Genomic DNA, 17817 nt, shown 5'->3' on the forward strand with positions numbered 1-17817 from the left:
CAGGCTTGTAACTCTATACTGTCCAATATTGTGTTGCCTACATATTTAAAGCATACCCACCTGTAGGCATCTGTAAAATATCCAAGTCGGTGTAACAAATTAGATTACAGGACTCAACAGTAGCCCAATAAGTAGGAGATAAGAACAAACATTTTGGCAAGTAGCATTTGCATATTTGTATTTAAAATATATTTTTCTGCAATGTGCCTGGCAGTTTAATTGGCAACTCTAAACTAGCCCACTATGAGTGACTGGAGGTGATGCAGGAGGGTGTTTTGTGATTGCCCCTTTCTCACAGTGCTGCTGGAACTCATGTTAACTTCCTACAACCATTAACTTCATAGGCAGGTTACAGAGTAGACGAATAACCCATTTTAAAGAAGACCCTTTGGGAGATGTACTGTAAATCTGGACAGAATTACAGACAGCTGCAGGACATGCATCTGACACACCATTGTACTTAACTGTGCATCCTTTAAACATAGGAGAGAGCCCCATATGAACAAAATGGAATCTCCAAACTGCTCTGTATAGTTCTTCTTTTAGGTATAACATAGATAGATAGATAGATAGATAGATAGATAGATAGATAGATAGATAGATAGATAGATAGATAGATAGATAGATACTTTATTAATCCCAAGGGGAAATCACTACCAAAATACTAGGCAAAGAAGAAATCCCTGAAGAGCTTTAAAGATCTGAAAGGGTTTCAGATAGTTCCCTGTTTTTTATTTCCCTTTGGGCAGCAAGGTGACACAATGGTTATTGTTGCTACCTCATAAGGGTATAGTTCCGAGTTTCAGCCCTGACACTGTCAGCTATGGAATTTACACATCGTGACGCTGCAATGTCTCCACTGTGCCGGGTGAATCCAGTTCCTAAAATGGTTTGACGTATTTAACACTAAAATAATTAAAAAACACACACACGCGAAGTATTGACTGCTAAAACTTTAAACCTCATCCCTACAGCTTATAAAATCACCGGTGTATTCGGCGCTGGTAAACTTTTAAAAGTGGACATCGTGACTACTGTCGTGAATAATGACTTGCTTGACACGGAGTCATATGCGAAGCTGCGTGATGGGTGACCAGCTACATCATTCTTTCCTCCCTCACTTAAGATTCAGCGCATTTGCGTAAGTCTTGCACGACTCATCACTCGCCACCCACCGTCACGCTGCGTGTACGTGACGTTCCAGCTGACAGCTAGGACCCGCTCAGTTGCTTGGTATGCGTGTTGGCTGTTGCCATAATAGACGTCGGTCACTCGCTCCCAGCACCTTGAGTCATGCTGAATCATGCTTCCAGGAACGCGCTCTTATACGTAGGGGCTGCTAAACTGAAATCGTGCAGCTTCTCGTAAAAGGTAGCGTGTGGAAAGAAAGAGAGAGAGAGAAGGGGGGGGTGACACGGAGTTAGCGACAGACACTGAGTGAGAGAGGGAGCCGGCGCGCGCCAACGCTCGAGAGGCTTTCCTCGCGGCACGCGCTTCCTGCTGCCTCTTCACAGTTCGCCTCCTCTGCGCGTTCCAGACGAATGAATAGGCGGATTCGCCCGACTTCTCTGATCGTCGACAATGGGCACGAAGGGTGGCTTCACAGCCCCTCTGTCATTCTTAAAAGAAACAGGTCGACTCCCAGTTTGTTTTAAAGGCACGCCATTTGCTACGAGAATAATCTGCATATCCATTCTAAATAAAAGCGACTTCTATTTTTTATTGCTTAGTATGCTAATGCTACACTGTTAGACCAGTGAGCTAGGTGAGACATTGTATGACGAAATTTAAAAGGTATCAGTCACCATTGTAACTATAATATGGAACAAGCAATTAAGCAAATGAATGGATTTAAGAATTTGCAAATGCGTTGTGTGTTGCTGGTTACACTAACACAATGCACTTGCTTTGCAGTGATTCTGCAGACTCAGTCCGCTCGTTTGTGATCCTAAACTTGAATTTAAGCGGGTTTATGAAAATCCACGAATTTTAAAATGTATGTCCCAGGTATTCCAAGGAAGTGCGTTTCTTCGATGTCAATAACGCCAAAAGATGCATAAATGATTTCCTTCAATACTTTTTTTTTAAGCCGACCTCATTGGTCAGTAGTGTTTTTTTCCCAGAGTGATTATGAAAGGCTCTCGCCGCCGCGCACTCCATTCAAGTCATTGCTTGAAGCTTTTCGCAGGAAGTGATGTGACCTTCTGTTCCGATCTGCTAGCTGTGGTGGTCTCGAGATTCCAAGAACTGTTCGCCGCGGTTTTTCCCCCTCATCTGTTGTAACGCTTCGCCTGTGGAATGCATTGCCTAAGCAGGTGAAGAATGCAAATTGTTGTGTAAACTCGGTCCAAGACTGATTTTTCTCTTTTTATACATGTTCAGTTAAATCTGCCCGAATTACCATTAGTCTGTTAAATTATTCTCCTGATACAGTTTTTTTTTATTTATTCCTTCATTTGTATGCTTAATGATTAAAGATCTTCTTTTCCAGTCGATGCATGTATGCCAGTATGTGTTAAGTGGCAGCACTCAGATATCTTCTTCTTTTATCCGAGCTTATGAAACGCACATCTAAATGGATAAGATGTTCTCAAAAAGTGCTTGTATTTGTTCATTATTTGTGTTTCTTAAACTTGCCAGCCCTGTAAATTCTGGTGTAGTTTTCACAGCTGTTTCCTGCCAGCTTGAGCCTAATTTTGAACATTTTTCTCACTTTACCAGAGCGGTTCTAATTGGCATATTTGCTTCTTTGCAGCTGTGTGCTATATGGAGGAATGGCTTTTCCCCAGAGACAGAGAGAGAGAGAGAGACAGCAGTGTTCAAGCTAGATACACAGTGGTTGATGTTTGTTCTTTTAAAAAACATCTTGGTGCATATTTACTTTGTCACAGAATACCTGGTTTGCAAATTTCTTGCACACCCGAAGCACAATATATGTATGTAACATCCATTAGTATTTTAAGAGAATTGTCCATAATAACTATCTTTTTATGACTTTTAGGAAGGTTAATGATACATCTAATAATTATTTACATTGTCATTATTGTCATTTGTGCTGTGAAATTCTTAATAACAGATGCTAATCCATGATTAACGAGTATTACAACCTTATCTTGAAATTTCTGTTTTTACCATCAGAGTAAAATGTTTTTCAAAAGTGAAATAGACAAATTACCATTTCTGAACATTTAGTACAGTTTCTTAAATTTTGGCATTTTTCTGAGCATGCAGTGTTTATACAGGATGTTTATGAAAATATACATGAGTTACAAGTTAAATACACAAATTATGGGCTGTGCTGCTTGAAACCACCTCAGGCCATGTTAAACAGATCCAGTTAATTTCAACCTTCTTTTCCTTGTTACACAGGGGCTATATTTTTGATGGAAAGTATCCTATATCACAAATGTATTTAGTGCTTTCTGTACACATTTGTAACTCATTCACATATTTCCAGAAAAGAAATTCTTGGTTTGACTTAATTTTTTTTAATTGTATGGGTGTATCTAGGCAGTAATTCTAAATGAAAGGTTTCAGATGGTTTGGATGCTATATCAGTTGATTTTTAAACTCCAGGATACAGGTTCATTCCTTTTAAATACCACACATACCACGTGTCTCCGAACAAGTCCCCTAACCTGCCTTTGGTCTAATGGCAAAAGGTCTGTGTAACTAACTGAAATATACTTTTGTATTCATTAGCTTAATTGTGATAGTGTTCAATATAGAGATGCTCTATTTAAAATAAAGGTTGTTTGGTCAGAATTGTTTATATTGGTTTTTTTTTGTTTTTTTTTTTTACTTAGACTCTTCTTGGTTAGCCTCCATTTAAATTTATTTTTTATGGTTCTCATGAAGTTTTGGATTTTAGTATACGGTTCACATTTTAATTTAAATATAATTGTATTTGTGTGTGTGTGTGTGTGTCTATTTTCAGTATATAGTAGCTAAATCATTATACCAAAAAGTCTTAAGTCAGACAGCTGGCTTAACATCTCTGTTCTGATTGTCATACGCACAGCAGCCAGTGTTTCTGTCCTTTCTCACTGTAGAAGCTAGATCTGTTAAGCCATGTGACTTGTCAGCAGGCATGCACCTCCAAAATAGAGTGATGTGTGGAGTTTTCAAGTATTAGGATCAACTTTGCCCACTAGTGGGTTGCCTGTTTCCATGTGTAAAGTGCTCATCGGCATAATACACGCTGCTATTTCAGTAGCAGGATCTGTGGAACAACTTACAGTCTTGGGGCAGGCAGTTATCTTTGTGCAAGGAGAGGTAGGATACTTTGCTGGCAGGTAGAATACTTGAAATTGGTGTCTAGTGGTTATTGAAAATTGGGGTAAATTGAATATACAGTATGCTTGCTTTATAGCATTACAGAGTCTGCTTATTTACTGTACAGTGAATGAAAGCATTAGTATTGTTTCAAGGTCTTGATAATTTCTGATATCGGCATTTCATTATTAGAATATTTTTTAGCAAACAGGAACCCCCAAAAAAATTGGATAAAGTTACAGAGGGAAGCGATTTGCTTAAGAGCATTGCTGTATTCAGGTCAGTCTTTTAAAAAGAGCCATTTTGTATTAAAATAAATTACCTGTTATTACTTTCTAGTTAACTATCACCATGATTCTATTTCTAAAGTTGCTTGATGAAAGGAATTCATGGAAGAAGTAGATAGAGGCAGATATTGAGATTAGAGAAACTTCACATCTTGTTTAAGTCTAGTTAATAAAACTAAAAGAACAAAAGAAGTAAAACTGCCCACACTACACTGATTGCAGTGGTAAAGAGGGAGCTAAGTCCTTGGACAAGAGATTTACAATTTCCCATCCTCACCTATGATAAAAAGTTGTGGGAGTTACTGAAAGAATAATATTGTGAGTAAAAGTGGCTGAAATGAGGTTTCCACTCAATGATTGCCTCAACATTTCATTTTGTTTATATTTTTTATCCTTCATCAGAGTAGGCTGGAACTAGGAGCAACAGATGCATTTGGGTAGTGAAAAATGAATTTACTCTACTTTGAAGTGCCTTCCTTTGCAGTATGACAGCTGTCGCTCTCCCACCAAATGATTGAGAGTCTGTAGTCAAAATTTTGACTTATGTTGGATTAGTTAAACCCATGTCACATTAGATGGCTTTTCCACAGATTTTCAGTCCTAGCCATCTTTTACATAATCTTGGCCAGGCGGAGGCATTCGGATATGCATTTCTGTGAAGACAATCACCTTATTTGACCAACAAGTCTGTAACTGTAAAATCATGCACATTCGATTTTCTCATTAGGCAGAAGAGTGGGCTGTGGATGTGGGAGAGCAGACAACCAAAAATCCAAAAGTTCAATGCATAGAATGTAGCGATGAGGAATAAGGAGCATATGTATTTTGAACCTCATAAATAGAGAAGCTTGTTTGTCAGATATGTCAGATACCTTGTGTTATATGTACTAAAACGGAATGGTTAAAAGAAATAAAGAGCAAAGATTGCTGCTGAACCTGCAGCAGCTGTTAATCCTTTGTACAGTGCCAGCTCCATCAGGCAGCTTGCTAAGGGCTGCCGGAAAATGGGATGAGTACGACTGTGCTGGAAGATTGGAGCTTGGTTGGTAAATGTTACATTGGTTACAATTTTTTCAGTCATGTAATTTGACATACTTACTTACCCCATGAGAAAAAGACATGTCATGTGACATAGGCTTTAGTTTATGTGCTAAAAGTGCATTGATTTTTCTTTTTGTGGTATTATTTTGTGGATTTTGAGATTAATAATCTGTTATATTTCAACACTTCATTTTTAGAGGAATCAGTAAAACGTGAGGTGCAGCTTAGTTAAAGCTACATGTTTCTGGCAGATTGGCATCTGCTGTAGTCAGTGTTAGTATTTGTCTTTTGTTAGCTGTTAAACTTTCTGGTTTTCAGAAGTAATTTAACTTTCCAAATTGATTATTTTGTTTCATTTTCATGCTAGAGACTTTCTCAAATTGGAGTGGACCTTTTCTTGTAAATAAATCAAGCTAAACAAATTTGATTGTAAACATTGAATATAAAGATATTTAGAAGTTCGTTTTTAGCAAGAAATAAATCAGATATTTACGTGTTGTTCTACATAGCTCAGTGTGTGCCACGACGTTTTCTTTTTTCAGCATGGAAATAACTTTTTTACCTAGTTTTATCCATTTGCAGATGCATGCTGTTTTAGAGTGGTCATTTGGGTGCATTTTATGCAGATATGCTAAGGTGTAACTAGGACAAAAGTTTACCATTTACCATTCTGAACATTCTCTCTCGTCTTTTTTTTTTCTTCTTTTCTCTAGCACATAATTCAGCAAGCTCACATCCGCTATGAACGGGTTACTCAAACGAAAATATGATGAGGTTGATGAGGATCCCTGCTACTCTTCTTCTCCCTCATCCTCCTCTTCTTCTGCATCTTCTGGTGGGTGGGACTCTGATGAGGAGAGTTCTAGTTCAGAGGCCCTGGATTCTAGGTCAAGCATCCCCAGTACTTATTTACGCAGTAAGTAGCCGTACCATTCTTCTCCTTGAAAACAAGTATATCTTTTTGTTTATATGTCTATGTATACATAAATCTTCCTTCCCTTTACATTGTTTTTAAATCATATAAAATGTGTAGTTGTAATTTACAGTAATAAAATCTTACAAGATAAATAAAACTGTCCTGTACGCCCTAACTTTCTACAGGAAAATTAGTTTTAGATAATTTACCCTTCTAGCCATCTGGATTATTTATTGCAAAGAAATGTGCTGGATAGTGTCAAACTGCACTCTTGCTTTAGGGAGAATTTGCACTTGAGCCATGTAAAGAAAGTTCACACCAATTCAAAGACTCACACTCCTCTGCATTATTAAAGACATAGGCAATACCAAACAGTGAAAAAGAGTAGCTTGTAGTTTTTACATTACATGTAAAGGAAAGAGGTGTTGGGTAAGTAAGCATTTAAATGCACACTATCAGCATTTGCTAGGAACTGATGTTTTCACTTTACCAGGAGGTGCCCATTGCATTGTAAGGTCACTGGAGTTTAAAGAAGGAATAAGCAATTGTAAATGTTCACTGCTGGGCAGCATGCCAACTACAGAGGCATTTTAGTGACGCAGGCTGCCACTGGGTACACAGCGTCCCTTGTCTGCCCTCCACACTGCACATAGACACACATGAACAATCTTGTGCATGTTCCCCTGTGTGGTAAAGGACAGGCCTAACAACTTGCTATCATGTAGGTAGATTCTCACTGGCTCTCAAGCTTGTGTACACTGCATCTCTTCAAAGTTTTCTGTAAGAGAGAGAGAGCTTTTGCAGACACTTAACTTTGATAAAAAACGACAATTGCAGTTTAGTTTTTAGAGGCAAGTGCCTTTTGCTTGAGGTTTCTGCAAGCAGGGAAAAGGGCCCCTTGTGTGCTGGCTTAAAATAGTGACCTTGTGCCCCATGAGCCCCCCCAGTAATTTTTTAGTTGGAGAAAGGTTAAAGTAGTCCAGTTCAGGTTTCCTGATGCAGTGCTAGCACCTGTAATGTTTGAGTACAGAAGGCCAGAGAGTTGATCTGTGATTATATGATATGTCTTGAGGGCAAAAAAGTCTATGTTTTGGTTGAAGGCAGAAAAGGTGTACTCGTAATAAAAACAGAATTTCAACAACTGGATGTAAAAGAGAAATTTCAATCCCTATTTTGACTGCTTAAACTTGCATTTACCTGACATTTGACAGTGAGCTTTCACATGAGCATGAATAAACCTGTATGGCTCTAAAAACTTGTAAGGTGTATGGCATTTCCCTTACAGAATGTTTTCTAGCCCCGTAAAATATATGTCATTAGTTCTGGACATGACTTTGTGTTTTAAAGGATTCTTGTAAGTTTGTGCATTGTAGAAAAAAAGTGTTGCATATGAATGAGCAACTTCTTATCAGCCACAGTCGTTTACTTGAATAATCTTACATTTTACGTATTGTCATAAAAAGAGAACTTCATTACAAGATTCCTTGTAAATCAAAATATATTAAACCCTCTTTCAACTCCTTTTAAAAAAGAGAAAATCAAAAAGTTGATAATCCAGGTCGTTAAGCCTTGAAGATGAATGGTGAATTTATAACCATTACCTGCAGAAAAATTTGATTCAGTTCTGTCCATGTAACTATACAGTAGTTGCTGCTATTCCAGATAAATACTATTAGTATGCTTTGAAAGATTGTTCTATACAACTGAATCAGCATTTGTTTTCATCCGTTGTTTTATTTGACCATGGAAACATTCTTTCCTTGGTCTTCTTGATTGTTGAATTATTAAAAATTACAATAAAAAAGGAGGCCTGGGACTGAATATGCTCATTCCATCGTAAACCATTTTTAATAACTTTCCTGATCTTGTATTCTTGCTTTTTCTTAGTCTATTCATTTGTCCTTCCTTTTTTACCAAAGGAAGGACACATAATTCTCCAGTTTCGTGTGCATGGTTTAGTTTTCTAGTAAACCAGAGTTTATCCCATATGTAGTAGCACAAACCTGAAACACTTGACAAAGGACATCTGCATTTAATTTCTGCACACTGGATCTCTGAGGAGATGTCTGTATGTGGAGATGACTTATGTTGTTTGTATTAATATAGCTTCTTTGTATGTATCTTAATTATAGGAAGAGCCAGTCCCGAGAAAGCTTTGGAGGTGAATATATATTTCCTCCTAATAGGTCAAAGTCTTGTTTTGCTGAAAATAATTTATTTATTAATTTTTTGTTTTCTGAATTTGAGAGACTGTAGTGAAGTATGTAACATAAGCTGACTGAATGTATGGTGCTAGTGCTTGTGTTTTTAATGGTGTTGTGCCATTCCTGTCCTTGTTTATCTTTGCTGTGGCTGCATGTTGTTGGTCTCCTTGGGAAGCATGTGAGACTTGTTTTTGCAGGCCAGCGCCTCACTTCCTGGCAGCAAAGTTCGTGATAAGCCTGGTGCTACACACATGGGGCTGCATTGTACATAATGTGACCATGGATCGCATGAGATATTCTCCTGCTGAAAGAGTTTCTAATTCTATGGTGTCTCTAGGGTCTTTACTTTCTCATACTGCCTGTTCTCACTGTGAAGGTTTCCAGCCCATTAGTAATTTTATATTTTCCAGTGCTTGACTTAATGATTTTAATTAATATTTTGATTAATATGCTCTTTCATACTTTTGTGTGGACAAGCTAGGTATATCAATTGAGGTAAAGTTGAAATGAGCTTTTGTAAAAGGGTGAATGTTGATCATTCTCTTTATCTGAGTAAGAACAGACTATTCAGCCTAATCTGTAATTTTTTTTTTGACCTGCCTAGTGAGAATTGTGTAGTCAAGTTAAGTCAAGTGGCTTTATTGTCATACCATCCATACAGAGTATTGCTGCATACAGTGGCACAAAATAATGTTCCCAAAGACCACAGTACACCATATGCATAAACATAGGAAAAGTGCAATGTTGTACTATACTGTAAAGAGATAGGTAAGTGAATAGATGGTAATAATTTGAAGTAGATCTTAATAAATAACAACGACTAATAATTGGAAAAAACAATATTAGTAACAAGTGTAACAAATGTTCTGCATATACATAAGCTAGTAGAAGCACATCTGAGGGCAGGGTTGAACCTGAGTCCAAACATTTTGGATGCTACACTACATTCTGCCATATGGAAGTGGGATAAAGAGACCATTGGAGGGGTGGTAAGTCTTTTGCAACGCTATGGGCTTTGCAGATACACAGCTTGTTATTGAAGATCTTTAATGGAGGGTAGAGAGGTCCCAGTGGTGTTTTCCACTGGGTGCACTATCCTTTGTAGGACCTTATGGACCAAGACACTGCAGTTCCCAAACCAGACGGCACTTCAGCTGGCCAGAACCCTCTCGATGGTGCCCCATAGAATGTTGTGAGAATTTGGTTGGGGGGGATATGCGTGCCTTCTTCATTCTCCAAAGGAAATAGAGACACTTCAACTTTCTATGCATTTCTCTACTTCACAAGGAAATTATGTTGTATTAATGTACCTCTTTTAATGCAGTGTATTTCAACTGCCTGTGGCATTCTTAATCTAATTTGTTTCTTAGAGCACATATTAGGTCTGTGTTCTAGATAGATATAATTTAATTTTGTATTTAATTTTAAACAAGTGTCGGAGCTGTGAACCCAGATACTGTCTGATACAACAAATAAGACTTTTTAGGTGAGGGTGAATTTCATTAATACTGAGATCTTCTTATTTTTTCTTAAAGCATTCTAAATATGTACTAATAAGTACAGTATGTACAAGTGACAGGAATGTCTGATAATGTGTCGCAGGCGGGGCTACTTACTTACTTGTGAATTTCCCATTGGGATTAATAAAGTATCTATCTATCTATCTATCTATCTATCTATCTATCTATCTATCTATCTATCTATCTATCTACTCCTTATCAAAACGATGCTTCATATTTTTATAACCAAATTTGTATTCATGAGATTTGTTCCTTCTTAGATTCACATTTTTGCTGTCAGAAATTGTTTAATGCACAATGTACACTCCTGATGAATATGAGTAAATACCAATAGTGTTTATAGCTTTTTGTTACAAATACAATTAAAAACCCAACTTATTACATACATTACAGTAAAATTTGAGTCAAATTCATTACATATATACTAGTTAGTCTGGCTTTGTATGTAGCACTCTGTCAGTGTTCCTAGGTAGCACAACATACATTATTAATTGTAGTATAAATGTGTCTAGCATATAATAGACAAAGACAGTGCAGCAAGGCCAGAGGGCAGTATATTGGACTAGAAAAAACATTGGTATTCTCACTTTGCTTTCCAGAGAAACTTTTGTAATTACTAAAATCTCAGAGAAGATATGTATTTTTACAGATCTATCCTTAGACAATTTAAATGATTTCCTCTATGTCCTACATTAGGTCAGCAATTAGAACTGAAATTTCATCCTGGAGCTCCTAGCCAGACTACCTACCTTGTATGACACACTCTCTGCTAATCTAGAACAGCTAAGTGATTTGCATTTTTCACAGGTGAATAATGGTATACTGTACCATATTCTGTTTCATTTAGTCACTTGCTCTCACTTTGCTGCTTGTTTGCATAGTTAGGAATATAATCTGCTTGTTAGCCACTTGTCAATTGGTGAACCAAGTGAAGCAGATTTCCAAGTTTGTAAATCTGTAAAAGATATTGACTGTAGTTTAACATTGCCGTCTGTCTACAGCCTGGCAAGGTCTGTGGTGGCCGCCTGCGGCTCCATCTGTTTGCTGTAGGAAACTCCATGGCAACAGTGGTTTGACTCCAGGGGATCTCTCTGTTTCAGACCCATATCGGAGAACTTGACTGTTGCTACACTTTTTAAGATCCACCCTCCCCCTTTGCTAAGCTCCTTTTGGATGTGTGCCTAGTTAAACGTTCCACATTTCACTAGTCATCATAATATCTCTTGTTGCTCCTTTGAATACAACTTCCAAGAAATCCTCTCTGTTTAGTGCCATATTTAGCCTTTGCTGAAAAAATTCAGTATTGTACAGTTTTGGGGCTGAGGGAAAGAGTTTGGTTTTAAATACATGTGTGCATTTACTTAAATGTGAACTTTAGATTTTTTTTCTTAAAACATGTTCATTTGAAAGGTTGTAGGTTCATTCACTTTAGAGTAAACCTGCTGTGAATATAGAATTGATTGCTCCTGATGATTGATACCTACATAAGGTTTTTCAGTGTTTTACTTTCTTCTTAGCAAAAAGTAATTGCTTTCATGAGTATTTTGTCTGTTGTGCTGACCTCTACTGGAAGTTGCCATCTACTGCATTTTTCCTATTAAATTTGAGGTTTCATATTCTTTTGTATTTTTCCTGTCTGTACAATAAGGAGTACAGAAAATGATCTTCCCTTAACCTTGATGTGTTTTAAGAAGCTTCCCACCTATAGTTACCTGATAACATCCTGTTATTGTGCCTCTATCTTCCTTTTCCCCCTATGTATTGTGATTTTCTTAACAAAAAAATTTACAAATACAAATTTTTAGTACATGGACATCATTCATCTTTTATAACTGTTATTGTTTGTATTAAAGGTTGGCATAGTAACATTAAATAGTTCATATCCATTGTTGCACCGGGAGATGAAACATTATTCAGCAAAAGGAAATATTCTTACCTAAAATCACACTATATTTTTTAGCTTTGTATGTCTTTGTAAAATTTAATATACGACAGTTGTAAGGGGTGTTTTAGTTGCTTTTTCAATGTTTTTGTCCTCAAGTGTTCATATTTTGTTTAATTTTATTTTAAAGCTAAATCCATCCTGAAGACCACCAAACGAAGAAGACGGTGCAATGTGAAGTTTGACCAGGTCATAGTATTCTTCTTCCCACGTTGTCAGGGATTTACTAGTGTGCCAAGCCGAGGGGGCTGTACCTTGGGAATGGTGAAACAGCATAGCATGTGTCGGCAGTACACACTGGATGAATTTGCCCAGGAACAGCTGCATCAACGACGTGAAAAGCTGAAGGAACGACTTAAGGAGGAGAAAGTAGAAGCTCTGAGACAGAAGGTAAAAAATAACTTATAATCGACTGTGTTGAAAGGCATTCTTTTGTTCACATTTTAGCTGCTATAATATAAATATTATTAGATTTGGATAATGATCATATTCTTTCATTTGCATGCCTTGTCTTTGAATACTGTTACTAAGGACCTTAATTTATAAGGCAATTAGCTTAACAAGCTGAAACAAAAGATGTTTTTTTTTTTTTTTTAATAGCTCACCAAAAATGGAACTAGACAGTGTGAAGAAGCTGATCGTCTCACCACAGATGATATACCTGAAGATGATATTGACATTACTGGGATTGACCTTGAGGAGGCCTGTTTTCTTCACCCTTATCCATCCAAAAAAAGGCATGCACTGTTGAAAACTGCAGGGGTAAAGAAGATAGACAAAGAAGAAAAGCGTGAACTTCATGCAATCAGAGTTTCCCGTGAGGATTGTGGGTGTAGCTGCCAGGGATTCTGTGAACCTGAGACCTGCAGCTGCAGTATTGCAGGGATCAAGTGCCAGGTACCTATATACTTTATGGTTACTCTTTATGTATTGATATTCTTGGCATTGTGTTTGTTGTCTAACAAACATACTTAGGGAAGACTAATTGTTAAACAAAGGACGAGGAACATTGTACAGCTGTTTATAAATATGTACAGAATATAAAATATGCCTATGTTTATACAGTGGGTGATATACATCCGTATTGTTGCTTACACTTTATTTATTTTTCCACTGTAAATATAAACAATATCATTGAAAATCACCAAAGACTGTACTCCTTTTATAGGGCAAAAGATAGGAAAGTCTAAATGTTTGTATAAGACATACAGTATTGCTTTGATTGTTCCTAGACAAAAAGTGCCCCAATTGTGACTACTTAAGTACTGACTTCTTATGATAGCAAGGACACGAAGCTCTGTATCTTTCTTTTAAAATGTACCAAAGAGCACATTTCTAACAAACATGTAGAGAATGCTAAATTTTAAAGCAGGAGTAAAATTATCTGTGAACTAGTAATCTTCATATAAAAATTGTAGAGCTCTTTGGAAATATATATGGGATCCCTATTACTCTGCCTATTATAGAGTGATAGAGTAATTATACTCATTAACATTTGAGCCATAAAGCTTTGCCTTTTATGTTGATAAAACGTTTTTTTTTTTCTTTCACACCTTTATATATAATACTCAATTGGAGTGTCTGTAGGGAGCATAGTGGTCAGGCTGTTTTTATCTTCACATCATTCCCACATGCAGTTAGGATCTTCTCAGTGGAGCATGTTATAGCGGTTCCTTTTTTATATGATTTTTCTTCTAGATTGAGTTAGTGCGAATGTATACAAGTGTCCCCTGTGTGATACACAGGTCTCTCAACCATTGCTGGTTACTCATGTCTGCTGGAATTGGCTTTGACTCCTTGCATCTCTCTCTCTCTTGAGGAAAAGAAACAAGCTTGTGTAATATATCAGTGGATGAAATGTACTAGTAACAAAAGAATATTCATTGGTGACCTAATTTATTCCTGATGTTTTTGTGTAATACAGATGGATCACTCCTCTTTCCCATGTGGCTGCACCAAAGATGGCTGTGGAAACACGGAGGGCCGGATTGAATTCAACTCAAGTCGGGTTCAAACTCACTACATTCATACCATTATGAAACTGGAACTGGAAAAAAGACTAGATGAGAGTCATGATGCTAGTGAACCTTTTGGTAAACACTTACCTCAACAGCACAATAGTTTTTTTGCTTGTCCAGTAGATTCTAGCCATGACACAACCAGCAGCCCACCCTTTCACTTCACTCCTGAGCTTGACGCCACTGGGGATAATAGTTGTAGCAGTGACATGACTGACTCTTCAAGTTCATCTGGTCAGAGTGAGGACTCTGAAAACCCTTGTGAAGCAAGCAGTCCTGATCCCGAGAAACCACAATCGGATGTTGATGACAATGGGCTGGCCAGGATTCTAAGTTTCAATGACTCGGACAATGATGATTGCAGTAGTTCTCGCAGCACAAATGGTGAACAACAGCAAAAAGTAAATCTCCGCTCCTTCAGCTCCTCAGACTTTTTGAATGATAATATCCCAGAAGGGACTTTCTCAGTCAATAATGGTGGGCAGACTGACAATCATGTATCCTGTGTATCTGATTACTTAGATGAAAATGCCAATCAAGACTCTGCATTATTTCACAGTAGTGATTCAAGTCAAAATAATTCTAGTGCCCCTGCTTCCTCAGATGATCACGCTACCAAAAGCTATATGGACCTCAGTCTTTCCTCAGACTCTGATTTAGAATTTTTTCATAGTTTTCCGGACTATAGCCCTAGCCCCCTTTATAACTGTGTGAGAGAGTGTGAAAATCTGGACAGCTATTTTCAGTTTCAGTTCCCCAGTTTTCCCAGTTTTCCCCAGGCTAGTGATCAAGGAACCTGCTTCCTGGAATCATTGATTGGCTTATCAGAATCTGTCCCTGAACCGCCGGCTGCTTTTACTGACAATCTTCTTCTAGAGGAAGCCATCAAATCACCCATGATGGAATCTGTGAAGGTTTAAAAATAAAAATGCTTGATATATCTTTATAATGGAAAAAATGTAAATAATTTACAACTGTAAATGTATTTTTCATGCAAACATTAATTTAAAAAAAAGCTGTGATTGTTTTTTTTTGTTTTTTGTTTTTTTTTTGTTTTATGAATTTTGTTTTTGGTCCTTTAAAGAAATCAATAATAAACTCCACACCATTGGTGCAGTTGCACACCGAGGCAGCTAATATTCATATTGTCATGGATTTTTGACCCTTTAAGTTTCAGGTAATTGGTTACGGCAAATTCATTTCCTATAACTAGAGTTATGAACTCTACAATGAAACACTTCAATTAAGGTATGAAATTATTACTACCACTCATTATTTTAATATTTATTTAATTAAAACGTTTAAATGTTTTATTTGATTCATTGTCAACATGCGAACAGCATGCTTGAAAGGAATCTTTTTAATATTATGACCATAAACTGTTATTTTGCTGTTTATTACTAGGTGATAAAAACTTTTTTTTTGGTAGATCCTTATATCCTTTCTATCCATTTTTAATTTATTCATGCAATGAAATGTTTAGCATGACTGGAAAGTATTTAAAAGGTAAAATCTAAACAGATACCTGAAGCAAATCCAAAATGGTCTTTTATAATCTTATGATATATGCACATACTCGCATATCCCTGTTTTTGGCTGTGAAATATCAATTGCAAAGCTGCTGGAGTTTTAAAAGAAAAGTGAGCAAATCTGCTCTGATGTCATATCGAAATGTTTATTTAGTACACTATGCATATGCTAAACTTTGTATTTATTTTGTGCAACGTTTTTCTTCAGAAGGTTAAGAATTTAAAAAATATAAATGTAACTGTAATACCTCAAGTATTACACATGTATTTTTGCTATTTATTTTGTACATCTGAATTTATTTATTTTTAAACAGTACACAGAAAAAGAATAAAATTTAGTAGCACTGTGGTTTTTGTAATTTGAAACTGAAAGTGCAATCTGCTCTTGTAACAGCACTGGTCCAAGTCTAATTAATCACTTGCATTGGTGGAGTACGGTGGGTTGTTGGAGTTCAGCTGGTGGAGGTGGAGGTAGTCATCAGGGAGTCTGGGCTGGCAGTGTCTCAGGCAGGAGCTCAAAATGTAATTTGAATACATTGAACCATTTCTGTTTTCCTTTGTTATTTCTTTTTTTAAATTATTGGCTTCTAATTTATTTTAAATAAATTCAAAGTGGGGTCATTCAAGTATCTGCAGCTCATTTTTGTTTTATTTTTTATGCAGAGAAATCGTATAAAATTTTCATAAGCAATCACTTTAAAACTTTAATTATTTTTTACAAGGGACTTGGAACTGTGTAATATAGTCCTAATAATTTGCCTTTTTGATTGCAAAAAACAATTTTAAAAGCTATGTGGCTTTATTACCTATATTTTATAAGTTGCAAAAGTAAAAAAAAAAATCCATATTTCAAAAAAAGAGACTATTTTAGAAGGAAATTAGTTTATTACCTTTTTAAAATATCCTCGATTATTAAAAGTAAAAATTATTGAGCAAATTCTGAAGCGGATTTATTATACATCTTTTTTTTATTGTAATGAAGGTTGTTTGCTGTTCTGCAGTTCATTTTTTTTTTTTAACTGAATTCTTACAAAAATTGAGAGACTTGAAACACTTGTTTGTGTAAATATCATTTTTCATTACATTTGACCATTTTTATTAGGAGTTATAAATTCTTTACTAAATGTCAACAGTAATTTTCAAGATGCCTCAAATTTTGCACAGTGAAGTATTTACCGTCTCGATAAACCCCTAAGTAAGCCATACCTGGAGATGGACATTTAAACACTTTCAAACCACTTTGTCAGACTAATAAGTAAGAGAAAGCATTACTACATTTTTATTTTTTATTATTTTTTTTTTTTTACAAAGGCATTATTTGTTTGGTTTTTTTTTTCTAGTTTCCAGTACAGTTTATTTACACATTCCCAGGTTTCCCTGTATATAATTTAATCCGCAAAACAATCTTGGAAGTAAAATTGCCTTGCTTTTTTATTTTTTTTTTTTTCTATTGTGCCATCCAGAAAACAAAATTTGTAAATAAGTTGCCTTTTATTGTATAAAATATTGCTTGTTGCAAAGAAAATAACCTGGGTATTTATTAATGTAATCTATAATTGTATCTATTGATCCAATGCTATTGTTCTTTCACAATGTCTTTATTTCTGCCTCTTTTTTTGTGCTTTAAAGGTACTGCGGAGCAAAAAAAAAGTTGGTTTTTACTTTTTTGTTGTAAAAATAAAATTCTGTTTATAAGGCTCTTTGCATTTCATCCAAGCAATAGGAAGACATTTTTATTACTGCTAATAAAATAATAAAATGATGCAAATGAGAATGCCTCTTTATTTACATGAAATGTTCAAATGTGGTTTTCTTCCAAGAATTTTAAAAGGATGAACAAATGGGAGTCTTTGTGAATAGCACTTTGCCACATTTACATTTCTAGGGATAATTTGAACTCTTTACATTTTACATTGGGTAAGAGTGTGAGAGAAAAAATTAAAAAGTAATGGTATGTAAAAATCCATGCATAGTACACGTAAAACCATACAAGATGCTGCCAGTTTGCAGGGTTTGGGCATCTGGTTAAGGTTGTCCCCCCAATCACCATCCACTAGACATCACACATACTGGAATGGACTCTCT

The 17817-nt window shown here is 36.2% G+C and overlaps 1 protein-coding gene across 4 annotated transcripts in view; it reads left to right on the plus strand.

The window, feature by feature from the left end:
* csrnp1b (cysteine-serine-rich nuclear protein 1b) overlaps positions 1 to 17494 on the plus strand; it is a 28233-nt gene extending 10739 nt beyond the window's left edge. For 3 of the 4 annotated variants that reach the window (XM_028804092.2, XM_051929338.1, XM_051929337.1), the window contains exons 2-5: positions 6317 to 6519; positions 12316 to 12575; positions 12786 to 13082; positions 14110 to 17494. In XM_028804092.2, coding sequence (XP_028659925.1) covers positions 6345 to 6519; positions 12316 to 12575; positions 12786 to 13082; positions 14110 to 15123 — 1746 coding nt within the window. In that variant the 5' untranslated portion in view covers positions 6317 to 6344 and the 3' untranslated portion in view covers positions 15124 to 17494. Of the gene's footprint in view, positions 1 to 2292; positions 2316 to 6316; positions 6520 to 12315; positions 12576 to 12785; positions 13083 to 14109 lie in introns of those variants that run through there. The other variant, XM_051929336.1, reaches the window with a different exon arrangement.
* The last annotated feature ends 323 nt before the right edge of the window (positions 17495 to 17817 follow it).

This window comes from Erpetoichthys calabaricus, chromosome 6, assembly GCF_900747795.2.
Source record: "Erpetoichthys calabaricus chromosome 6, fErpCal1.3, whole genome shotgun sequence".
Lineage (NCBI taxonomy): Eukaryota > Metazoa > Chordata > Cladistia > Polypteriformes > Polypteridae > Erpetoichthys > Erpetoichthys calabaricus.